General features: G+C 36.5%; 1 protein-coding gene and 1 long non-coding RNA gene across 14 annotated transcripts in view; one reads left to right on the top strand and one right to left on the bottom strand.

Annotated features, from left to right (window-relative positions):
* Positions 1–1275: 1275 nt before the first annotated feature.
* The window catches only part of TANK (TRAF family member associated NFKB activator), a 40945-nt gene continuing 14788 nt past the window's right edge, over positions 1276–27432 (bottom strand). For 7 of the 13 annotated variants that reach the window (XM_034426131.3, XM_034426141.3, XM_034426121.3 and 4 more), the window contains 8 exons: positions 24104–24203; positions 19948–20078; positions 18181–18246; positions 13963–14142; positions 12646–12719; positions 11169–11287; positions 8360–8667; positions 1276–2029 (listed from right to left, as the gene is read on the bottom strand). In XM_034426131.3, the coding sequence (XP_034282022.1) occupies positions 1853–2029; positions 8360–8667; positions 11169–11287; positions 12646–12719; positions 13963–14142; positions 18181–18246; positions 19948–20078; positions 24104–24203 (1155 nt within the window). In that variant the 3' untranslated portion in view covers positions 1276–1852. Of the gene's footprint in view, positions 2030–8277; positions 8668–11168; positions 11288–12645; positions 12720–13962; positions 14143–18180; positions 18247–19947; positions 20079–24103; positions 24204–27432 lie in introns of all 13 variants that reach the window. The other 6 variants (XM_087881960.1, XM_087881957.1, XM_034426168.3 and 3 more) reach the window with 2 other exon arrangements.
* LOC148116588 (uncharacterized) lies at positions 1951–16224 on the top strand. The gene is made up of 2 exons (XR_015731129.1): positions 1951–1989; positions 15317–16224. It is a non-coding gene; the product is annotated as an uncharacterized LOC148116588 (long non-coding RNA).

Below are 27432 nucleotides of genomic sequence, written 5' to 3'. Positions count from 1 at the left end.
TCACCTCTCCTAAGCTTGAACAATTGACCATATTTATGTGCTTATATATAAGGGGTCTTATACAGAATCGGATACAGGTAGTCCTTGGCTTACAACAATTCTGTTCAAAGTTACAATGGCACGAAAAAAGTGACCTATGATCATTTTTCACCCTTGCGATTGTTGCAACGTCCCCATGGTCATGTGATCAAAATTAGATGCTTGGCAAGTGACTCATGATGGTTGTGGTGTCCCAGGGTCATGTGATCACCTTTTGCAACCTTCTGATAAGCAAAGTCAATGGGGGAAGACATATTCACTTAGCAACCATTTTACTAATTTAACCAATGATTCACTTAACTATAGCAAGAAAAGTAGTAAAACGGGCAAAATTCACTGAACAAATGTCTCGCTTAGCAACATAAACGTTGGGCTCAATTGTGGTCGTAAGTTGAGGACTACCCTTTTGCTCAATATTATCTGCATTGTCTGTAATGATTCTCCATGTCTCCAGCTCTGGTAATGATGGGGACTGAATCTCAATGATACTGTGTGCAAAACTTGGACTTCACCTACCAAGGAACTAAAGTTTTTCCTGTATATTTAATATCTGAGTGCCATTTAGATAAAAAAAAAAAAGGAAAAAGCTTGTGGAGTTGAGCTGGATTCCTAGTAATTTCATAGATATGGCTGCACGTCCCCTTCCCAAGTACAAACCAGACTTAACCCTGCTTTGCCTCACCTTTCGGTCTGAACAAAGTCAGCTGGATATTTATTAAATATTTTTTATGGGGGACAGTCCAATCAGGAAAATGTCATTGTGCATTGGTTATAAATTCTTGTATGCAACAGACTGAATTGCCGATGACAGAATCCTTTGCCTTCAGTGGCTTTAGTTAAGCACATAGCAGGACATTCATTGTAGGATAAGGCTGTTGCAACATAGCCATTGCCACCTTCCTTCTTCATGGAAGTCCATGATTCTGTTCAAGGTTAGATATAGGAAGCTAAACACTAAATCTCAACCCAAATTTATCATGCCACACTGACTTTGAATAGCAGGGTTTTTTCTTTAAAGTATGGAAAGTCCTACTTCTAGTCTTACTGTAGTAGAGGTAAGAGTATTTGCTGTATTTAAATAGTAGCTGATTGTCACTTTCTGTTACCAAGTCAACAGCATTACAAAGTTCTGTTCCAAATAACTTTTTTTTTTTTTGGACTAGGAATAAAATAAATAGATATAGGGTCACAGAATAAAGCACTCATACCTGTATACATGTTCCATGCATACTTATATGTAAATGCATTTATGGTTTATTTTGACATTAATATACCACTTATAAGTAGGTGAAACATGTGGGTCATTGGTTTATTACAAAAGGGGAAACATAAGCAAGAAATTTACTTTAATAAATTGTTCATAAGTAAATGCCTAATATAAGGGTCAGTGTGTACTTGCAAGCACTAAAATGCATAGCACTTATTTTCATGTACTTAACTGGTATGCCAAATGTTAAAAAAAAATACTAATAAATAAATGTTATTTAGAAATACAAACGATGATACACCCTTATCAGTTCTATATACAAAACACGATCCCAATTTTCATTTGTTACATATTGGACTGGATCATAATATTCAGCATCCCTCTGCAACTACAGTTTGAACTCAAGACATGTTGATTCAAAAGGAGTTTCAATATATTTATTGTAGGGCTTTGTATCTGATTTTAATTATATTAATGTGGGGCATGAACTTGACAGATTGTTATAAATGCCACCTTATATTCTGAAATTTGTATATCTGTTGGGACCAAGATCAAAGACAGCATCTACAATTAAATTAAATAAAACTTGTCTGTTCTCAAGTGATGCTAAGACTTCAAGTTGAAATGTGAATTCAGATGCCTCAGAAAATCCTCCCTGGATGTAAGAGATGGTGGGAACACTTTCTGACAGAATTCACATATTCCTGACTGACTGAGTTCCGAGTCTTCAGAAGCAAGTGCCAGTAAGTCAGTGCCTTGAGTGCAGTAAGAGTTCCACGGAGGCTGTAAGAAACGGGGAAAAAGGAGTGAATGCTTTCTGTATAATCAGTGTTGGTTCTCACTGACAGTGGTTTAGTGCTGGTTAGTTTCCTTAAATATGTAGCATTTTACTAAATAATAAGCTTTGATTTTCTCTAAAGCAATCCACATATTTTAAATGCTATAGTTGAGAAACACTGATCTAAAGCCTGAAGCATATAAAATATTTTATTTCTTTTTAATTTTAGAACTGATTACCATTAACTAGCACATTTGGTCAGCAGTTCTAGCATGATAAATATAGGCATATTTTACTTCTGTAACTATAATGCTAAGGTACTGGTATTCACATTATGTAAGAATTTTGATCATCAGCACTTCATACTTTTAAAACAACTGAAATACATGAATATTCAAGTCTTAACTAAGGAGTTCATTGATTATGGCACACAAGCCAAAATAATTTTGGTAAGCAAATATTCATTTGGTGTTTCAAGACGGGGGTTCTTTTTAAAGATAATATGTATTTTGAAAATGTGACACTGCAATAACAAAATGACAAGGGCACAAAACCCAGGATATATTTCTAGAAGTTCTTTGTTATTACGTAAGAACATGCCATTTGAATCTACATGTTTTCTTTGATATTTAAACACAATATACACAAATATGTATATATCTACTCCTAACTATGTTATTGATGTGTGAATTTTGAAATAAAGTAGTTAATTTAAAAGGGATGGAGAACAGAGAAGCAGCTACTGTTTCTCTTAGGAGTTAATGCTTTGTCTAAACAATATTTAAGATTTGTCACAGGGCCTTTGCAGATTTATCTTGTACATCTTGTACTGTGGTCAGTCATCAATCCTTCTAGGCTAATTAGGTATAATTACATCAAGTTCTAACAAACACTACTTTTTTGTTGGTGTAAATTGCTTTGGAAACCTGTCTAAGCATTGATGCGTGTTTTAAGTATCACTATGGAAGTGTGCTTTTAATTACTTATTTGCAACTCCACCTTCATTTAAACTGGCAGTTTTAATAACTGTAACAGGAAGCATTTCATGCTTTTTTGGTAATATTTGATCATATACACACCAACTCTTCTCTTGAGAATTTTTATTTACTGGCCTGGTTAACACTTGACACTAAGCCATAATGTGATTTGTTTGGTTTTTGGGTAAGTATGATGTGTGAATTCACCCATGATGTCTTAGTATTCTGTACAGAGTAGAACACTGTTGTTTGTTTAACAAACCATAATGAAAAACAAGCTGTGTTTAACCTTCAATTGAGTTTTGTGTTGCAACTTGATTTAATATGCAGTTATATTTATTTAGGAATAGGTTTCATTGAATACAATCAAACTTACTTTTGACTAGACATCTAGAATTCTCTTAAAATCTCCCCTTAACAACTTCACTTAACATCTAATGCAGACCTGTCAAACTGGTGGCGCGCAGGCCGGATGCGTCCTGCACAGGCCACGCCCACCCCTACTCTGCAAAGGCAAAAAACATCGTGATACGTCACAATATGTCACGTGACACAATAGAATTTGACACCCATGATCTAATGAAAATAACATTGCCGAAGAAATGATTTCTTTGGATTAAATTTGCACTGTAGAAGAAATTAAGATAGCTGAGTAGGTTTTATTTTGGATTGCTGCTGATGGTGTCCTTTTTATGTTATGTTGTTATGAATGTTTGCAATAATTTTAATGTTGCAATTAATTAGTTGCCTTTTAAGTGATTAATGAAATACATTTTTTCATTTCCATAATTTCAACATGCATACATGTTTGAAATACTAAAAAAAGACAATTAAAATTCAGTAACTACTAGGTACCACTTCTTGTTAAAAGGAAAAACTTTAATGTGTTTATTTCAGTTGCAAACAAGAATCCAAAGAGAATTAATGATAAACAAAGGTGCCCTTAACTTGCAGCCCATTGGTTAAAACAAACGAATTAGCATTTTAATTGCTGTATCCTACTTTATGCATGCTCCTTGCTAACGTAGTTTTTAGTTAGAGAAATTGAGTGGCCGCCTGAGTGGCTCATACAGATGGTTAAACACCATGTATTTGTTTTAAGTATTGGGATATATACTTCTAAATGGTATACATCTAAGCATATGCTAAAGTACTTTATTTAAGAGGTGTGGCATGCCCTTTATATTTGCTTTCCTCAAAATAAGGAGCAATCCATTCTGAACTAAAAACCCCTAAATGAGCCACAGTACAGAGATGCACAACATCCCTAACTGTTCAATTCAGTCTACATTCTTGTTTTCATTATTACAGTTTTCAATCCAGGTGTTTAAGAAACTGCAATACACCAAGAAAGCAGACTCAAGTTTTTATATTTAGTCTGCAAGGAAGAGCTAAATTTATTACATCAACTGAGAGCCACAGTTCTAACGACTTATGGTTGCCAATTACGCTGCATTTAAGTTTCCCCTCCTCATCTTTACTTGTTAACACATGTACTAAATACATGACAGAAATTCTTGTCTGCTGAAGAAAAAAAAAAGGATGGGGGAATCAAGTGTGTAAATCAGCAATATTAGGATGTCAGCAAGGTTAATCCTGTATACAAGGATCCAAACATTTTAAATGCATTTTCATACTGTCTACATTTACTCTGCAGGCAAGATAATGAGGTGCCTCAAGCTATCTTCAGCTGACTCAGGGAGTGAATCTACCTACTTTTATCAGGAGAGGACAGTCTCACAGTCTCACTGAATGCATCTCAAATCAGGCCAACTTTATTTGTCTTTAAAGTGAAGGACCCTGCCTTCACTTTAATGCCAGCTTGCTAGAGCCATGTTAGCATGCTAAAGGAATTGGGGCCATTATTATTTTTAGCAAAACTGAACTTTTACATTTCCTCCTGTTGCTAAAAAGGGCCGTGCATTTAAGTTTCTTTTCCTGCCTATAATTGAGCGGTAATTTTGATCAGTTAAAAATAAATTATAAAAACAAATTTATATTTGAAAGGAATGCAAGAATTTAAGGATAAGAAAAGTAACAGAATACTTAAGCAAATATATGTGTCTGTATCTTTAATGAAGTCTAAAGTAGCATTGGCTTCTTATGCCTACGTTTCTGGATAAGATACATAATTTTAATCAAAGGCCTTATGTTCTACATTCCTTCCTGGATACAACTAACAAATATTGGAACTATTTTCTGTCGCCAGTTGTCTTTCCAAATGTAAACACTTAAGATATCAAGACATCCTGGCTATCACTGAATTATAGTACGGTACTGGCTATTCAGAATTTAAAAATGCATGTGCTTATTTTTCAAAAACAAAAAAAATAGCCTAATATCTTTAAAATTATGACACTTTAGCTTTTATTCGCCTGTCTGCTTTAAACTGCATAATTCTCTATCAACTTAGAATCCCATACCAGCTGTTTCACATGCTTTACTATACAATGCAGGGTGCCATCTATTGAGAAATGAATACACAGTCTAACTAGTTAAAAGAACAAGCAGGAGACATATTGGAGAAAAGGGAAAGTAAGAAGTAATAGAACGGATGCTTTGTAACGCCACAGGAATCTTCATAGTAATAGAAAAAAATAGTTTAATTTGTTTTATACCAACTCAGCTCAGGATTTGATGCAATGAAAAGCAAAAACTGGTTAGTTATCAAATAATGCAAGTGAAAAACTAAAACCTAGTGAAGGAAACAAACAGTTTGGTATATGTATGTGTGTGTATATAAATTATGTATGATAAAATACTCTCATTTTCATGAGAGTTTTGTTCTGGAAGACATTGTCTTTTAGATGTTTTCTTTTGATACTCATTTGAAAACTGGTAAGAGGAGAGTAGACATGGTTATTATGTGCTTTTATGATTGAAGAAAATAGATTCTACAAGACTGCGTGGACACCCATTCTCTGTCAATTATACAAATTGGAGTCATCTCTCAATATTAGAACAAACATTCCAGAACTTGAAGGAGTCTTCAGAAATCTATACTGCATGTATTTACATGACATTAATATGTCTTGTCTAGAACATAGCTGATAAATGCTTACATCAGCTTTTATTCTCCATAAAATAAACATGCATCGTAAAAATTTCATCTTATTGTATGAAAAATTCAAACACTTTAGGAATGTTAATGTTGTAAAATTCTCTAATAGGTAAAGGTGTATGTATGTAATCTTTAACAATTTAAAGATGAGAAGCTACTGTTCATAAAAGTGGTGATTATATTTAAATTGTGTCTGAACCCCTGCACAGTACAATCTGGTGTGAATTTACTCAGATGGCAGCTGCATTAAATTCAACAGGATCTATTTCTTTATGGGGCGTGTTTAGGTTTGCAGCTTAATAGAAGCCCAATCTGCTACCAGTATATAGAAACAGGGCAGCAACAATATGGCACAGCAGTACGCTAAGACAGTGCAGAGACAGAAAAGAAGTGGGGCAGCATGGGAAAACCAATCAGATCTGACCCAGTGGATAGAGAATCAAGACTCATTGTGATGTTATCTGAAAGGTTTAAATATCTCGAGTCACTTCAGAAGTAAAGTTGTAAATCTTCTGTGCATTGTAAAGAAATTACTTTCCAGCATCTACCTTTAGGGATTGCAAGGATTGAAACCAGGCTATCTGTAAGCAACATTGCCCATTACTACTGGGCTATCGAAGAATAAAAATGGGGAGAAAGAGAGGAAATCAAGGATATCATACTAAGTTCCGAAAGCAGACTTCCTGTGATCAGACTTCCAGATGTATAGGGCTTCACTGAGCCATCTCTGAAGTCCTATACATCTGAATACATAAAGTAGAGGAAGACTGTCCTAGGAACGAATGAAGAATAAAACATTAATAAAAAATAAATGAGGTTTTCTTATTGCTGCCTGTTTTAAAGCAACTCCATGCATACATCATGACTATATCCAGAGAGTTGCTTGAACAGGTCAAGAAAAAGAAATTTGAATCATCTGAATGCATGCAACATGAGGCCCTTAAGTAAACTAAGAACAAATAAGAAACCACTTATTTGCAATCATTTACGCCAGTGGTCCCCAACCCCCGGTCTGCGGACCGGTGCCGGGCCGTGGAGTACCTGGCACCGGGCCGTGCAGTGGCCGGGGGACATGAACGCTGCAGCGCACGGCCCAGGAGCCTTTGCGCTGCAGCGTTCATGTCCCCCGGCCGCTTTTGCGCACTGGGCCGTGCGCAAAAGCTCCTGGGCCGTGCCCCCACCCCTGTGCGCACTCAGCGGGCCGCGGCGATAAAAAGGTTGGGGACCACTGATTTACGCATCATGGGTAAACTTTCCTAATATTAACATCCATTTTAATTTAAAAACATGCATTATCATCGTGTGATTTTTTTAGTGTTTTTACTATTTTAAAATATTTTTAGTATTTTTAATTGTAATAGATTGTAAGCCAGCAAGAGTTAAAAGATTGAGATGGGCAGCTATAGTAATTGAATAAATAAGTTAAATAAATAAATACTAGAGTGGAGAACACTAGCTCTTGTTTCATAGCAAAATTTTAAATACCATTAGAATACTAATATATCATGCTATTATACACTGAGTAAAAGCGCAGGCAAATATTTGGAGATTGGGAGTACATTGTGAGCATGTGATCCTGAAAAGGCTGCTATGGGAGACTTGCCTACACAGTAAATTAGCCAGGTCCAGGCACAAAATATGCATTATCAGAAAGCAAATCAGCACCAGGCAGGCAATGTCTTACTACTTCATTGGGATCTTGGTGGACCCAACAATACTTGCATAAATAAAAATTGGTAAAGGATGGTACTTGGAGGCATGCCAATTTCTGGTTTCATTTTTTTCAAATGTAAAAATAAATCAGGTGGATAGAGTGCTTGACAGATACCAAGGCAGATGTTTCAGAGCTTGTTGGTGCCTACAGACCCTATTTTGCTGGACTAATGCAGATATTTTTGATTAGAACAGCAAGCAGTAAGTTTTGCCTTGGAAATATATAGCAGAAAGAAACTGAAGTCCCTACTCAATTTTATAGCTTACAGATCAATCATAAGTAAAAATAAAAGTATATATTTTAAAAGATTGATACCAGCTGAGGTCCCCCAACATTTTCTCATTAGCTTCTGAAGAGGGAAAATTAAATTCGGAGATATTCTATCTATTATAGTCTTTAGTTCCAGAGTTAAAAAGAAATGTGTTTTTATATAACATGGAGGTTTGTTCAAAAGAGTCTGGATGAACATGTTTGGGTGAATTGAAGGTTGGGTAAACTTACCTTTGACCTGTTTTGCATCACTGAAGTAGTACAGTCATTTGCTCGTACTCCTCCAGTTAGAGTTCATCTTATTGAAACTCACCTCCTGGTCCCCATGGTCCATGTTAAATGGCTGATTTGGGAGCATGTTTTCAGTCATCAGAGCATTTAGAATTGGAGTAGTCTCTGGGGAGCTCTCCAAGAATTCAGTATCACTATCTGTAGGTGGGAACTTGACATTAAGCTTAGAAAGGGATTCCACAGAGTTTTCTTCCTCGTCTGGTCCCATTCCTCTTGACGCAATAGTTGAGAAATGAGGTACATCTCTGTTGGTATCCTTTTTAACCCATGGATTACAAAGGTCATCCGTTTGTTCATCAGTGCACTGGATAGGCTTGGAGAAAGGAATTTCTAGTAAAAAAAAGACGCAAAGGAAAAGATTAAAAGATATCCCAGATTAAAATATAACGTTAAGTTATACAAATTCCTGACAAATTCCACCACCCAAAAATATGTTAAATTTTTATATATATGTATAATATATATATATGTTTTCTAATATAAAATAAAATAAAAAAATTCCCCCTAATGCACTATGGTAGATTTTGGGTTCTAAACATATATTTTTTTGAAACTGCATTATTCCCCTCATTGCCTCATTTGACACAGCAGGCCGATGCTGGTGTTCCTCCATGTCAAACCATTAATTCCTTTCTTCAGGGATAAACATGTTAGAAATCTTGCTTGGAACTAAAGTAAAATATTACACAATTGCTTTTATGTGTCAAAGTTTTAAAGCTTTCTTGATTAGTAGCCTAGCAATTAGACAGAGTTATCAGGTCTTTTTTTCTGAGGGCTCATTACTTACATATAAATATCTTTATTTTCTATATTAAATTAAATTACCTTTCTATCTCTAACTACATCTGTTCTTTCAATTCAGCTTGGTTTCATTCAAACCAGTCTCATTTCTTTCAGTGCTCTAACACAGATTTCAGCTGTTTCACTCTACAGAGAAGGGGCATTTCTTCCTCCTTTTGCTCAAAATTTCCCCCTTTCATTCCAGAGACCCTTTGAGGGGAGTCCTTGGAGGAAGAGTGGATTGAAAAGGGTCACTAACTATTCCTTCTTCCATGATTTTAAATCCTAGCTCAGAGAGATACTACTGAACGAGAAACTATAAGACATCCTTTTAGCACATCAGGTCATATCATTTCAGCCATGTTGAAGAATTTGCTAAAAGAGCTACATATCTGCACTTACTAGAGACTAAATTAAGTTAAGCCCATGTTTGTCTCCAGTAAAATACAGACAATTCTGGCAGGTTAAAAGCCATGTCTGAATTAGCTTGCCCTATAGTTATTCACGGAAATGACTGGCTCTGTCCAGACTTAACTTCTTCCAATGCATGTTATACTGTGAAGCACTTACATCAGCTATTCGTAAGCTGCCCAAGCTCTGGAAGTTGGCTATAAATCAGTCAAGCCTAGCAATCAGATGCAGCTATTATTAGAGAACAAAGAATGTCGAAAATTGGGTTATAAGCACATATACTTTGCAGTAGCATCTGATCGGCCCCTGTTGGCTGTCATAGATTAGACAGATTTTGGTTTGATCTAGCAAAGATGGTTTTTACAACTGAGGTGAGGAAAGGGCTTTCAGTAGGGGGTGTGCAAATGTTTCAAATTTCAACTGTTTTAAATTCAAAACCTGAAACAAGTTTGCATTTTAAAAAAGGCTCTTTCAATCACTCGGAAGTGCTCTGAGCTTGAAACAGTGTGTTTTGAACTCGAAAACGGACTTATCAGAATGCAAAATACTTCCAAAATTAGTCCGTTTCGATTGCAAAATAGCTTTCAACTTGAAATAGAGTATTTATCTGCTCAAACCTGAAATGCTTTGCATGTCAGTAGCTTTTAGACATTCACATTACATTAAATGACTTATCGCTAGAAGAAAATTAAGTCATAGTTTGCTGCTTTTTCAGTCTGCTCAAAATGTTACCAGCAGCCCGATCCCTAGAAATACACGTGAATTATAGATAAATCCTCTTGTGCCACTCATTTTTTAAAAAAAGAAATCAGGTATCTTAGACTGTGGATTACATCCATCACATTATACTTCTGGATATGACAAGTGATAGCTAGATTGATAGAGGTGTATATAAAACATATATTAAAGCAAATCTGTATAGTATGCTTTCTTTCCATATACCATGCAACAACATGCAAATTCATATCTGCTTAAATAACCAGAACAATCTCACATGAGGCTTGTGTTGCACTGAGATTATCTCACTATAGTGTGTATTGAAACAGACAAACAAACAAACAAATACTGATACAGTATTGCATCAAAGGGGATTAATGGCCTCACTTTCTAGCCCAAACATCTTAATTTAGAGTTCCCACAGTCAGTGAACATGTCTGCTGCAAAGATGTAAATGTATTCATTAGAATGTGGTTGTAAACCTAATTGACCAAATTCCCAAATCTAAGTGGCTTTATGCCAACTGAGGTCATAGTAGGCTTTTGCTAGCAATATATGGTGGTTAGGAAGGAGTGAGGTAACGCAGATACTGTTGCCTTTCTCCTTCTACATAGTCTATTTTTGGAGTGACCAAAAGTCTTTATTTTGCCAGTAAACCCATCAAGACAACCACTGCAAAATGGAATTCGTGCACTCACAGCAAAGTGAGCTGTCAAATCACATGCCATAAATGAATATGCCCTGGTATTTCCCCCAAAACCCAAGGGTTATTGCCATATCAAATAAATGCACTGTATTATGTGGCATTCTGCATAACAAAAAGGTATGGGTAATCTTAAACCGAATCTCTACGCAGTCGATGCAAAGAGTTAGAAGGCAGTAAAGCATAGTTTTCAGAAGAAAGTACTGCAATAAAATGATACCAGTTGTAGGTTCTCTCCTTAGGTTACATTTATTCAGCTGGTCCGTCTGTGCTCTTGCCAGTGCACGTATTCGACTGAATTCTTCCTTCATGCCCCAGAAAACACTTTCCAGTTCATCCCTAAAGATGAATGATTTCAGATATAAAGTATTATCCTGTGCTTTTTCTGTTTCCTTTAGCCCAACAAGCATATCGTTAAAAACAACAGCACCATCTGTGTTTGCAACCCAGACTCGGGGCCAGAAATTATGGGAAGGGATCCATGATCCAAAATTTTAAGAAATTTTGATAAAACGGTAACTTCATAAGGTAGCTGATGGGAAGAAGAGATTCTCAAACTGGGCTGAAACAATACCACACAGAGATGTGATTAAACCTCCCCACAAACTAAATGATTCTTACTTATTACAGCCTCCACTAGAGAATACAACAAGCATACTATAGGGATTTTGTATTTGTCTTTCTGGTCTCCAACAAATATTAATATTGGAGCATGAGGGGGTTATTCAGGGGGAAAGTGTGAGAAATTAAAGTAACTGAAGTAACTTATGGCATAAAGATACCAGTGTTTTTCTTTGCTACATATGTTATTTTTTTAAAGTAGAGAGATCCAGCATGAACCCATATAATACCTTTATTTTTGGTATTCAGGATAAAAGCAAATTAAATCTGAGCATATTCCTGTCATTTATCCTTGAATGGTATGTAGAAAACAGCCTTTATTGATACCATCCATGGATAAAATGTCTCCCCATTTGCAGTATTTAAGCATATTCGGATAGTGAGGGTTCTCTTGGAGGAGCTTGGAATCAGAAGAGATTGACTGAGGACCTAGAGCTGTTTGAAGAGAGGAATATGTCCTAAAAGATGCAAAACAGTGAACACAGTGAAAGGTGAAACAATCACTTTGTTCTTTTCTCTTCTTGGAAATCATAATTCTGACTTTGGAGACAGTCTGTACCAGCCTGATTCTTTTTCCAATCCAGATCCGGAATTTTTGAAAAACGAACCAGGCTTCAAGTATCATTTAAATCGACCCATGTGAAATCCAGCAAGTGAAGGTTTTAATGCATAGGCATACCCATTTGCTCTTCTGCTTGGACCGAGCCTTTCCTTTCTGTTAATTAAGGCACCAGGTGTCCAGTGCAGCTTTTATGTTATTAATTGTTCAGTTTAGAGCACACATCATCCTAAGCCGTGATTTTATTAATCACGACTTAATGGATAAGCCTGGTTTATTTGCAGTTGCCTCTCTACTTATGCCTAAGTCCTAAATCGTAAATTACAAAGCAAAAGCCAAAACCAAGCTAATCTCATTAGTTGTGATGTGTCAACCCAGCCTAAAAGAAGTTCTAGACATCTATCTTAGAAGTGGGACGGGAGAAGGCAAGAAGTAAGGGGAAAATACCTTTTAAAACTAGAAAGCAAGGACAAAACAATGCATTATTATAGGAGGGGGGGGGACCCCAATTCCATACCTTTCACAGACAGACGCAGAAGAGACCCCTGATGATAATTCCTGTCTAGACGAAGGATGTTTTTCACTCCTTGCCTTTTGAAGATGATCAGAAGTAGGAAAAGAAAGAAAGAAAAGAAGATAGTTGAATTATAACATTGTTACAAGAAGTACCCTTATAAATTAACAGAACCACAAAGTACTAATATAATATCCATTTGTTAATGGCATCTTGCCTTACTTTTTATGCAAAAAAAAATAATAATAAAAATAAAATCCATCAATCATTGTTTAGAAATATGTATGCTGGAAATCTATTATGGATCATATTATTTTTAGGTACTAGAATACGCCCTGAGTATTTTGGATAGCTGAGTTAACCAAGAAGTGCTGTTCACCCTGGTTTCGCACTTATACCTCAGAAATAATCAATTTAGCTAAATAAGAGGGACACACTGAATGCTGACTTGCATTTCATTCTTTTTTTTTTTTTATTAAAGGCTTTCCCATAATTCAGTCATTTCCATACAAAAAGAATTTATACAAATATTCTTCCACCTAGAATTCTCTCCACATAATGAAACTGGGCAGGGATTACTAAATCCATACATATTTATGCATCAGCCTTTGTACATTAACATGCATCATAAAACTATCAGGAAGAACTCCACTTTTGCTTTTTATTAAAGCTGATCCAGGGCTAATATAACATGTTTTTTTCAAGTAAGGAGAGAAGTTATTATATTTTACTACCACCTTGTGGATTACGCCTGTATTACATGGGCGTTTTATTTCAAAGCGTATTAACTAAAATAGTCTTCTTCGAGGGCAGTTTGACTTATGGGAACTTCATGGACATATCCTTGAAGCTTTCTTGATAATTGTAAAAAAGTGGTATTCCACTGTTGTTGTTTTTTTTAAATCAATTTACCCTACAGCCCAATTTTTTCCAGCACATTCACGCATGCCCTAACTGGACCCACCTTGCTTATCTTTAGAGCCCCATTAAGGTTGGCCAGGGGTTGCCACATGCTGCTAATCCATCTTTTATATAGCTTTCAGAGTTTAGAAAAGGTCTTCCTGGGTAAATGAAGCCAGTATAGTATGGTTTTTAAAGTAAAATTAGGTATACAAAGGAATGACAGATTGTATATCTGCTTTTCACTCCAAAAGGCAGAGGAAATTAATCTGATTATTTTTTTTAATAGATAGACCAGTATTCTGAGTATTTTATTTACAGAAGAGTACACTGCATTTAGTTTTTGGCTTATGAAATTAGTTTCAGTCCTACAGTATCTCAATGTCTTCAGATCTCTGCAGTATCTCTGAATTTTCTTACCTCTTTTTCGTATCTTGATACCTGTACGCAATTTTGTGCTTCATTTATTTCTTTCAGCTGCTTTTTTAGATTCTTTATTTCATCTTCTTTGGCAGTGATAATAGATTCAAATTTCTTTTCCTTTAAATTACTATCTTCTTCAGTTTTTTTTAATTTTACACTCTCACTTTCCAATTGTTCCTTAAAAAAAAAAAAACCACATACACACACAGAGAAAGAGAGAGCACAGTTGGTTAATTTTCAAGCTCTGAGGAATGTCATTATAGAATAGATTGTTATAGGCTAAATTAAGTCTTAGCAATCTGTGAAAAAGCTGTGAAAAGGCGAATTCCATGTTAGAGATCATTAGGAAAAAGATTGAAAAATAAAACTGACAATATCATCATGCCTTTATACAAATCTATGGTGTGACCACACTTGGAATATGGCACACAGTTTTAGTAGCTGTATTTAAAAAAAAATATTATGTGATGGAGCTGGAAAAGAGGCAGAAAAGGAGCAATTAAAATGATCGAGGAAATGGTGCAATTTTTCTATGAAGAAAATAGAAATGGTAAGTTAAGAGAGGTATAGCATAAGAGTATATAATATGCCACAATGTAAGGGGGTAATGTATAAATAAGTGTCTCCTTCACTCATTGGAATTATCCAATGGAACTGAAAGATGGGATGTGTATGACATTCACCATTGAACAATGGCTGACAATATCAGGAAAATCCATCAAGGATGTTGGTAGGGAAAAGTGATTACTAAGATAGCTAAATATGGCACCCTAGGTCCAAGATACTATGGCTCTTTTCAATGGCACCTGCTTAGCAACTGAGTGGGAAGTCCTATTGTCCTCAAAACTAGTTGTGGGCTTCTCAAAAGTCATGTGATTAAGGGACCAGATAGGCCTTCGATCTGATCAGGACTCCTTTTGTGCTCCTATATGAAATCAGACTTGAGTAAGTACCATTAGGTTAAGATGAAATAATTATAATTCATTTACTTACAACATGCAGTTAATTTTCTTGTGGACAATTATTCAAAACAATTGTGCTTTATTTTGAACACATACATAAAAGGAGTCACACCACCACTATGCATATTAGTGCTTAGAAATGCAAGAGATGTTGTCTTATTCCATTTATATAGCCTGTTCACTAATATTTAATTAGTTTCAGCATGTGCTAGAATCAAGATAAAATATATTTAAAGAAAGTGACAATAGTCTTCAAGGCTCTTAATTTCTGGAACAGTTAAAATGTAGCTATTTAGCACTTAGGATTTTGCAAGACTCAAGATATTACGCTTCAAAAATAAGCTTAATAGTCTACTTTTAAATGGTCTACTTTTCTCCTGCATCATTAGGATATAATCTATGAATTATCTGCATATAATGACACTCTACACCGAAAAGGGGAAGACCTCAGCAAGAAAAAAAATTAAACACGAAGCTATACCACCACCAGCAGCAGTGGCAACAACATTGTGTTTTCCTGAAGATCAAAATCTCCAGCTGTGATGGATGTGTGGCATTTGTCAATTTACTATGAAGAACAGTAATTCAATGTAATCATATTACATGTTGCATGCGTGTGTTTTGAGAAATGGCAGTCCAGAGTCAAAACTGCAAAACAGTATCAGTAGTAGGAACATGGTGAAAATGATGAGTAGTTAAAGCCTTAGTTGGTTCCATCTGGTCAATCTGTTTAACTAATGACAAGCAAAACGACCGGAATACATTTGCTTTTGTTCACATTTTGAATGGGAAAGAAGAAAAGTGCAGTCATATTATCTTCTTAGTGGCTCATCCATAAGATTTACTTCTGGATAGATATTGGGTTGCAAAATGCTATTATGAAGATAAGTATTTTCTCAAACTGAAAAGAGGGCAAACTGCTGCAGTGATGAAAGCTCACCTATGTAAATACATTTTTAATTCCCCAATTGAAATTTCAAAGATTTTATTTATGTGTGACTATATAAATGTATACATATTTATGGTTTTATTTTGATATAGTAAACCGCTCAGAGTTGCCTTGAAGCGAGATAGGTGGCTAACAAATTTAATAAATAAATAAATAAAATAAAAAAGGAAATAAGAAAATAAGGTGGATACCACCCGTACTTTAACCACTATTAAAAATACTGCTCAGTCATTCTCTGGGTTCTGTATTTCTTTTCTTTTTGTAAACCACCTAGAGAACATTTGGTGCTATTAGCTGCCTGCGTAAATGTAAATAATAAAATAAATTTGCGGATGTGTTTGATAGAAAGGTTTTAGAAGGATGAAATCTATTTTTCTATTTCTGGATGGGTGGGAAAAGCTATTAGCACCACATTTTGCTCAGAGAGGAGCCAAGGAAGATGGTAATAAATAATAGGAGAGAAACAACAGAAGAAGAAACAAATGAAAGATGTGAAAAGTACTGAGACAGTGACAGGTTTCTAAAAACAGCAACAAGCAAGCTGACCTTTCTAAGGAATATACGATTTTTTAAAAAAGAAAAAAACATTTAAAATTTAACAGAAAGCAATACAATGGAATGAGGGCTTTCTAATCCCAAACTTCACATGATAAACTGAAGGAAGTTAGAATGGACCTGGAGAAGGTGCATAACTACATCTATTTATGAGACTGAGAATATTTGAACCCACTTCTTATTGCTAAAAATAAATCCTAAAACGCAACTAAACAACACATTAAAAATGCTTAAAGCAGAGATTAACAGTCTATAACTCCCAATATTATTTTGTCTCTTAAGTCTTGTCCCTGAAGCTCATTTATGAACCTCTGGAGGGTCGTAAATCTTTGATTTTCAAAATGAAAAGAATGCTGGAAGAATAAAAACAATTATAAAAGTTACAAAACAAGGTTAACATTTATTCAGTTAACTTGTTCCTTGCCTCCTGGAACTCCATCATTCTAGATTCTCCTTTCCTTGCTCTTTCTTAAATTTGGAACTGCTTTATAGAATATCTGTGTTGGGCTATGTTATCTTCCTATCTTCTTCAAACCTTTGGACATCGCCCAGGAAGTGGGGTGAATCCTTGGAAGTAAAAGTAATCCTAGGTCATTTTTTTCCTCTCTCCTTTGTTGCTTCTGTAGTATTAAATTTTAGACTGAAGTCTTTTCATTACATGAGTTTGAAATAGTTGAGAGGACACCAGGAAATTTCCAGCTGTAGGCTCTATTGGGAACTTAAATAAACAATCCCATGCCCCCCCCCCAAAAAAAAAAAAAAAAAACAACCCTTGGAACCTCCAATGACAAATTACTTCTGTAGTGTTGTTTACACAGCTATACCTCCCTGGAGTTAGAATGAGAAGAGTGTGATTTGAAGGAGATTTAATGTTTTATGTAAACAAACAACAGCATCACACTTATTCAAGAGAACACGGGAGAATCAAACATGAATGTAGCAATGGAGAAAAAGAAGTAAAAATAGGAATAATTATTTTCCTATTATTGGCTTGTAGCCTTAAATTTCACATGTATGAAGAGCTCAATTCAGATTACATAGCCGCACTAACAAAACCATGTGCATGCTCAATAGGAATCCTCACTATTACCATCTGATGAGTGGGACTAAGGCCTTGGCAGTTGCTTTCACAATTTATGGTTTAGGTGTGTATTAGGGAAAACCCCTATTTTTTTCTGACTTCCATCCTGCTCTTCCTCTATGTTTCCCAATAAATCTATTCTTTTTCTGATCAGGAGGTGACCTGAACACTCCAAGGAGTGTCCTCCTAGTACAATTTTTTTAATAAGCATGTTGCTACCTGTTTTACTGAGATATTCTTTTTCTTCTCGCTTGTGTTTAGATAAAACAGGAAATACTTCTTCCCTCCTGACTTTCAAGTATGACAAACCCCCTCTCCTTTTGATATATACTGAAAATAATAGTACATCGTTTTAAAAACAATGATATTTGCACTTCTTCATATAACATTTGAATTTCAAAGCGCTTGCCATCTTTTATTTTTCCAATTTGTGCGACCCTCTTCTAAATTAGGTTAGTGTTACCACAGGTAGAGGACTGAAGCAGAGGAAAGGAGGCTGGATTAAGGTTACTTTGTAAACACAATATTAGTTGGACATCTGCATGTTGTCACAATGCAAACGCTGCTTAAACACAAATAAGCAAATATACTGAGGATATTTTTGTAGGGGCAATGATGATTGCTATATCCATATCTGCAGTGTGTAAATATAGATACTATGTTGTTACCAGAGGAATGTAATTTTTCTTTTTGCTTCCAATTCCAAATTTCTGAAGCAGAAATTGCAAAGCTTGCTTAAAGAGAAAGGAGAAAAGAGAGAATGAGAGATTCTGAAATTAGATTTCTTCAACATAATTATCAAGTGTCACTAATTTGACAAAATAGGTATTCTTTATTAACAAATTAACACATATGATTAAAATATGCTTAGTTGACAGAAATACAAGTCCCTAGCTCATTATCTGCAAGCTAAAAAAATAAGCTTTCATAAAAGAGTTTGATATTAGGAATTGAGAAAAGCTGCCTTAATCCACATCAGAAGATTCATTTAGCTAAGTACTAATCTTTTTGAGTTCTCTAAGATTCCAGACTGAGTTTTTCCCATTACCTATTAATTCTCTTATGTCAGCTAGGGATGGTAGAAACCGGCCAAAATCCCAAGCTAGCACTACATATAAACCACATACTATTTCATTGAGGTAAGATCCTATCTATTGCTTAACACAAACAGACTTGGGGGACCTTCTATGCTTCATAATCATGTATAACCTCTAGGAAGACAAAAAGCAAAAGAGCTGTAAATAATACTTGAGACAACCTGCAGGCCTCCAGCTACCTGCTCAACTACAATTCTTAGCATCCATTGTCATTTGACATGCTGGCTAAGGTTGCTGGGAATAATAATTCAGGAGCACCAGAAAATTCCTTGTCACTAGTTTACTGTGACCAATACGGTCATAAAGGAGAGAATCAAAGCTTTCCATTTTTAATTGGACCCTATTCAATTGGACCCTACTCAAGCACTCGTCACTTCTCGTCTGGACTATTGTAACGCTCTCTACATGGGGCTCCCCTTGGGGTGCACCCGGAGGCTCCAACTGGTGCAGAATGCGGCTGCGCGGGGGATTATGGGAGCGACGGGGCGCTCCCATGTGACTCCTCTCCTGCGCGAGCTGCATTGGCTTCCGGTGGACTTCCGGGTGCGCTTCAAGGTGTTGGTGATTACCTTTAAAGCGCTCCATGGCTTAGGGCCAGGGTACTTACGGGACCGCCTTCTGCCACCAATAGCCTCCCACCGGCCGGTTCGCTCCCACAGAGAGGGTCTCCTCAGGGTGCCGTCGGCCAGACAATGCCGGCTGACGACCCCCAGGAGGAGAGCCTTCTCTGTGGTGGCACCTACCCTATGGAACAATCTACCCCCAGAGATACGAGTGATCTCCGACCTCCGGATTTTTCGTCGGGCCCTAAAAACTCATTTTTTTCAACTAGCTGGTCTGTCCTGATTTTAGGGTTAGTTTTAAAATTTTTAAAATTTTAATATTTATTTTAATTGACAAGTTTTAAATTATGAGCCAAATTTATAAATTATCTTAATTTTATTTTAATTGTGATGTTTGTATAGATGTTTTTTATCTGGCTGTTCACCGCCCTGAGTCCGAAAGGAGAAGGGCGGTATAGAAATGCGAATAAATAAATAAATAAATAAATAAATATTGTGGTGACTCTTAATTGTGGCTAGTTGAAGAGTGTCAAATGATTCCAAACAGGCTTGTCGGTGTAGCTTATCTACATTTTGACAACTTTGACAAGGAACAACACACTGCAATGGATCAAAAACAGGTGAATTATCTCCGCTGAGGGACAGTAGGAGTGATGATATCTTCAAATTCATTCCCATTAAATGGGCTTTTCCTAACAGTAATATACCCTTATAAGTTATCTTTTTCTCTTTCAAACTTTTAGAGCCACTATATATCTTAAAGAAAGCGTCCTACCTTCAAAAGCTTTTCCCTTTGCATTGCCAATTTCAGTTTTTCTTGGAGCTGATCAAAATCTGAGTTCAACAAGGTACCATTTCTTGGCATTTCATTGTCTTCATGGACTGGAACTTGACTTTGTGTGTTGACTATAAAAGAAAGTATTGTTTTGAATTAAAATATTTAGGTGGGTGTGAAAAAACCGTAGAATACAATAGGGTTTTGTTTCACAGATAAATCCCAATTTGAATTAAAAAATACAATACATAAAATTTCCTATTCCACCATCACACAGATAAAATAATATACACGTTCTAAATAAAACCCTTTTTCATAGATATCCAAAAGAAAACCATAAAAAGATTGTATAAATTTTTAAATAGCGTTTTATTGCTATTTAATGATACTGCAAAACAATACAAAATCTGTTAATTAAATCAAATTATTTAAAACAGTTAAAACAGATACTCCACTAAACAATAAGTAATACAATGCAACTTAAACAGTTACTCATTTCTGGCTTATTTCTTTAGGAGTATACTTAATCCTAAATATTGGGGTTCACAAAGAGGAGTTAGTGACTAAACTGAAGGGTTCTTTCTGAATAAGTAGAGAGCTTGCTAACTTTCCCCCAAAACCTTGCCTTAATCATTTGCTGCTTCACAAATGCTGGAGGTGTCAGACAGAGTTCTTACTTTAAATACTGGCTTATTTAAATTTCAGCTGCTCTTTCGAGTGAATATTTGGGAAACAGCATCCCTTAAAGTCAAGTTTACAACCTACTGGAATGTCTCAGAATGCTTGTACCTAACTTATATCTCTATACCATAAAACACATCATCTATATTTTTTTAACTGTCATATAATCTTTTTAAATCCATCTCAGTGTGCATAGCAAGACATGCACACAAAATGCATGTGTATGTTCACCTGCTCCCTCTAAATAGGGCATTTGATTGTTGCATAAAATGAGATAATTAAATGAGGTAATCTAGGAACAGAACAATGCCATATGACTGAGCATTGCACTGGAAGGCCTTTCTCGAACATCTAGTTCAACCTACTGTTCATTACAAGAAGCCATTAAATTACTCCTGCTCTATTTGAAAATCTCCACTGTGAGAATCTACTACTGGTGGCGCAGTGGACTAAACTACTGTTAAAGTAGTATTTACTGCCAGCTGCCTGCAATTACTGCAAGTTCAATTCTCACCAGGCTCAAGGTTGACTCAGCCCTTCCATCCTTCCGAGGTAGGTAAAATGAGGACCCGGTTTGTGGGGGCAATAAGCTGACTTTGTATAAAATAGAACACCGCTGGGGGGGGGGGGGCAAAAAGCCCTACTAAGCAGGTATATACAAAAGTATGAAGGCTATTGCTTAAAAGCATTGTAAGCCGCCCTGAGTCTCCGGAGAAGGGTGGCATATAAATCAAATTAATAAATAAATAATAAATAAATAAATACTGTTCTAGATACTTCCATGGCTTACTGTCAGGACATTCTTTATAACACGGGTGTCAAACGCATGGTGGCGCACTGCCGTCACATGATGTTTCGCAACGTTTTTTCCCTTCACGGAGCGGGGGTGGGCATGGCCTGCATGTGATGCATCCAGCCTGTGGCCTGCCAGTTTGATACCCCTGCCTTATAATGTTTTTTTTAAAAATTTCAGCTCACTGATCCTTGGCCTGCCTTCCCTTTTAATAGAGAATGAGTCTGCGCCTTCTTGCAGGTAATATTAATAGCCTACTTCTTTTGCAAGAGAAATCACTTTTCTGTTTCCCTATTAAAATACCCAAAGTATTTTATTTTTCCTCACTATTTTCTCATTAAAACAAATTATTTCCTTATTTTTTCTAAGCTTTGTTTTTTAGGCTTTTTCACTTCCTCTTTCACTCTGTGTCCCATTCTGTCTCCCAACCCCTTTGTAGCATCTGCAAGGAGAACCAAACAATAGGATTTTTCAGAACATGTTCTCAAATACAGTACTATAGATATAAAGGGATGGCATTTCAAGGAGTAAACCTGTTCTATCTATCATCACCAGAAGAGCCATGGTGGCCCAGTAGTTAGAATGCAGTACTCTGTCCACAGCCAAGAGTTTGGTCCTGACAGGCTCAAGGTTGACTCAGCCTTCCATCCTTCCGAGGTCAGTAAAATAAGTGGCCAGATTACTGGGAGCAATATGCTGACATACGTAAACCACTCAGAGTGTGCTGTAAATTGCTATGGAGTGGTATATAAGTCTAAGTGCTATTGTTAGAAGACAGTTCAAGAAGGCCAGCTACTTGAGACAGGAGATGTTGCTCCTTGTATAGCACAATGAAATCAGCATTTCAGGCATGGGGAGTATCAGGGATGACCTTATTGTCCACTGTCTCATTTTGCCACCTTGAGTGGCGGCTCCCCTTCAGCTAAAGGTAGAGCTGGCCCAGACAAACTACAGGCATTTATTGCCAATATGTCAACAGCTCTATCCCAGGTATCACATCTGGCTTTATAGAAGAAAGTGGTCAAAAAGACATTGGATGAGGATATTTAGATGTCAATTCTGTTTCATAAATACTATTCAGATTATCTCAAGTGTAAAATATACATGTTTAAAAAACCCATATTAAGTCATAGCCAACCAGGATTGGCTCCATATCCACATTACACTAAAACACAAGGATAAGCTCTTACACAACTCTGTGTCAAAATAAAAAAATCAAAGAAACCTACAGACTTCCTACAGTCTTCCTACAGACTACTTAAATATGAATCCTATTGCATTAGCTGTTATCCATGGCTTCCACAGTTATTTAAAATTTTTAAAATGCTTTCCATTAGTTATGAAATAACACAGAGAATGTAAGTTCAATTTCCCCCCCAATGTTCAGTAGCATATTATTAGCAATTTTAAAGGGCAAGAAGATCCAAAAAAGTGATCAAGTGATCAGGCTGAAAAGCTGAGTACTTTCAAGACTGGATGGAAGGTGCCAAGTGGAGGAAGTGGAAATAAAGTCCAGAATGGACTGCCAAAAATATTGTTGATCCACTCACACAGTTTTCTTCTCCACTTCTAAGATTTCACTAGATAACCCATGACTCCTTGGGTCACCCTTTCAGATATTATTTCCTTACCGGATTCCTCAATGCCTTCAACAATTTACTGACTTCACTGGACGATTTGGAATACGTTCAGAGACATATCTGCCTTGAAAATAGCTCACACTGAATGGTATAGCATAATCAAACATCAGCACGGGAAATCCCAAAGGTGCTTTTTCAAGAGGCAACTGGAGTTTCTTGTTTTTCTTTGAAGACGTTTTGCTTCTCATCCAAGAAGCTTCTTCAGCTCTGACTGGATGATGGGGAATGGAAGGATTTATATTCCTTTCAGACAGATGGTCATTTGCATTCTTTTAGAGTCCTTGAGGCCACTTGGGAGTTTTTTCTGTGTCCTCAAGGTGACCTGAGTAGTGAAAATGGGTGTGGTGCCTTCTTGGAACTGCTGAAAGAACTGTGTTGTGGAGCTGTGCTTTCTGCAGGATGTTTTCTGCCCTGTGTCCCTTCACTGTTGAACACAGGTGCAGGCTATTGGGGCGAGTCTGTGTTGTTTGCATCTCAAACTGAAGCACAAATGGTTCATGTAGTCTATAATTCTTATGGAAATTTATTCATACTCCCGCACCATGTCTATGGAGATTCTCAGTCATCCAGGTCATGGTTGTCCTAAATGTTTATGTCATGTTTTATAAAATTTGCCAAATTTTAATTCCATGGGAGTTATGGGTCCTGGAGTTTGGACATATTCTGTAAGTGATATTTGAAGTATCTTGGTTGAAAAAGTTTTGCCCTTTGGCGAACGATTTCGCCCAGTTAAAATCAGTCCTTGATTTTTACCCATCCCAATTTCTTGTTCAATATTCATACATCAACCTTTTATGCTATAAAATGGTGACTAGAAATTGTTTCTGTAATACAATTCTGAATGGAGGCAAATCAGTTTATAAGAGACTGCCTGGTTTTTTAAAAAGTTTTTAATGTGGATATTTCCAATAGGATCATGTGAAAATAAGAAGAGTCCAGTGACATCATACACACAAGACAGACACACAAACACAGATACTAAAGATGGCAAGAGACACAAACAGGGAGATAGTCAGTAAAAAGCAGGTTGAAAACTACCTACCTCTGTTGGCAGCCAACTGTGATTTGAGTTTTGCAACAATGCTCATTAGAAATTCATTTTTTTCCTGCTGTTCATGTATCTGCTTCTCATAGCTGTCTGTCTGTAACGATAGTGTAATTGGAAGCAATCATTTTATGTTGATGAATAGGTTTTACCTCAGACAGGCACAAAGAATGGCTATGCCATGGCATTAGTGCTTAGATTTTCTGCCTCAAACTCTAAATACCCTAGCTTGATTTTATACTCAAGGAGCTAGAAATGCCTACGTAGCTTGTTTCCCTTTTGTTTATTTATTATATTCTCATTTGCTTGTTGTTCTGAGGAACCAGGGTGGAATATAAGGCTTTGTTTACACACACACACACACACACACACACACACACACACACACCAAATTTATTTCACAATAATCTGATAAAGGCAGGTGTGGCTGCAAAACAGTGACTTGTCAAAAGTACCAATATCATATCGGGTGCGCTTCAAGGTTTTGGTTACTATCTTTAGAGCGCTCCATGGCTCAGGACCAGGGTACTTACGAGACCGCCTCCTGCCACCAATAGCCTCTCACCGACCAGTTCGCTCCCATAGAGAGGGGCTCCTCGGGGTGCCGTCGGCCAAACAATGTCGACTGGCGGCCCCCAGGGGGAGAGCCTTCTCTGTGGGGGCACCTGCCATCTGGAACGGGCTCCCCCCGGAGTTACGAAGGATCCAAGACTTACGCATCTTCTGCCGTGCCCTGAAAACGTTTCTATTCCAACAAGCTGGTCTGGCCTAACTCTCCCTTTTAAATTGGCTTTTAAATTGGCTTTTAAATCGGGTTTTAGATCTCTTTTAGATAAATTTGGATGTTTTGGTTTTAATTTTTTGAGCCTAAATTATTTAATCTGTTTTTTAATAGTTTTTAACTTTTATATGTCTTTGTATTTATTTATGACTGTTCACCGCCCTGAGTCCTTCGGGAGTAGGGCGGTATACAAATATGAAAAATAAATAAATAAATAAATAAATATCCATGGCTGTACTCAAGTTTATCTAGTATCCTGTGCTGAACTGCCATTTTAATAGAAGTTCTGGATTTTTTCCACTTTTGACAAGACAATTATGGGCAAGAAAACAATTAGCTTTCTGGCACAGACAGATGAGTTGAACAATAGCAGTGCCACAATTTCCGTTTTTTTCATTCTTCCACTCCTGAAAATCTTAGCTTCAAGCAGGCAACGGAAAGGGTGCAACTATCTCAAAGCACAGTAAGAGCTCAGCATATAGCAATAGCTGCATCATAAGCCCATTAAAAGGCAAAGAGGTCAGTATATTTGAGCAGCCTGGATGACCTCAGGAAGCAGAAGGAAAAGAAAAAGTCATTAAGACCCAAATTGAAAATGTACAACAGCAATGTCTTGTCAACACTTCTGTACAGAGCACACTCATGACAGCTAAAACAGACAGAAGAAAAGATGCTTTTGACAGCCAGCGTGCACAAGTGATTCTTTTAGAGTCAGATGGCAGCAACAAGTTAGTAACTACAAGATATACTTGACAACCAAATATCCATCTGTATTGAGTACCATCTGGCCGTGATGACTCCGGCTTCTATGCATTTGACACAGCTTTGATCTGCAGAGTCTAGCAAAACAAGTGGCCAATCAGAATCCACCATCAGCCATAAACTGACAGATGCTCCAACCAGTCCCTGAGACCATAGAGTAAAAAGGAGGAGGGTCACGGGAACAAAAGCCTCTTCTTTTTAGTCGCCCCAAGTTAAATAGGAGACACTCCTAAGTTGACAAACTTTAAGCAACTGCCTTATACTTTGCCCTTTGGAATTTAAGGAGAGAAAACTTCAAACTGATGAACTAATTAAAGAAAGGGGGAATCCAAATGGCATTTGACACCCAGATACACACAATCTACTAATTTTGTTAATGTATTAAATGGTAATCAGGGTATCACAGAGGCGTAGAAGCATATAGCGTAGGGACAGATTTTGTCCTCTGCATCGGTGGGACCACTAAGCTGAGATCTGCTAAATTGTTTATTGTATCATTTAGAGCAGGGGTCTCCAACCTTGGCAACTTTAAGCCTGACGGACTTCAACTCCCAGAATTCCCCAGCCAGCTTTGCTTTGCTGGCTGGGGAATTCTGGGAGTTGAAGTCCGTCAGGCTTAAAGTTGCCAAGGTTGGAGACCCCTGATTTAGAGGCCCTTAATTCATACTAAGAAAAAGATCCACTTGACTGTTCAGTAAACAAACTTCTCTAGGCAAAAACTTTCCCTGGAAAACATTTACAAATAATCAAAACAGCCAGAAATAAATTTAAAAGTTATCAAATGACATTAATAAGCAATGGGTAGACCACTGCTTGAATACTGCTTGAGATCTAAGATCTCAAATAGAAGGAAGACAAACCCCAGTTCTGTGGTGTTTGAATTGAAATGAAAAGTAAAAATCCAGAAGGGTATGAGCAACAGCACAAAGGCTTCCTGCATAGCTGCAGAACTATAGATGAGACTAATCTACAGCCAACCCAGTAAAGGACAGTATACAGATAATCCTTGTTTAGTGACTACAATATAAATTTAATTATAAATAAATAAATAAAATTGCGACTGACAACTCAGTCATTAAGTGAAGTCATTGCTAAGTGAAACTACATCTGTGTTTATGATCTTACTTCAGCTTTCCAGGACTTACTCTTTTTTTTTAATAAAAGTTTTTTTATTTTTTTTTCAAACACACATACAAACAAACACACACATTTTTTCTGAACAGAGTATTGGCCGAGTCAAAATTTGTACCATTTTTAGTTTCTCGAACACCATATATATATATTTCACTTTTCACCATAACATTCTTTCCCTCTAATTTTTTGTTTTATTTTCCTTCTATTTCTTCCAATATATAAACAATATTACCATTCGCCCTGATCTCTAATCTTAATCAATTTTTCTTTTTCCACTTCTCTCTTTACTTTTTTGAATTTGAAACCCTTTAAATTGAAATCAACCTAACTCTAAATTATCTTATTCAAATATTCTCCCATTACTCCCTTTTCACGATATAATATAATTTCAAATATTTTCCCTATATTCCATCATTCCAATCCTAAATGTTTAGTATTAGCTTTCCTAGGACTTATTATTAGATTTTTATACAAAATCCAATGGATGGTTTTTATATAAAGATGCCAATGATTGAATAAGGAGCCTTTTACATGCAAAACCACTGAGCTATAGTATATTCCTCTCATCCCTCTTAAGAATTCATCTCTCTATAATGTTCCTAGACCACTGGTTCTCAGCTAGTGTGCTGTAGCATATGGGTGTGCTCTG

The sequence above is a fragment of the Pantherophis guttatus genome, chromosome 1 (assembly GCF_059756535.1).
Source record: "Pantherophis guttatus breed Tessera chromosome 1, ASM5975653v1, whole genome shotgun sequence".
Lineage (NCBI taxonomy): Eukaryota > Metazoa > Chordata > Lepidosauria > Squamata > Colubridae > Pantherophis > Pantherophis guttatus.
The sequence above is the reverse complement of the archived record's forward strand: the minus strand, read 5'-3'. Positions and strand labels throughout refer to the sequence as shown.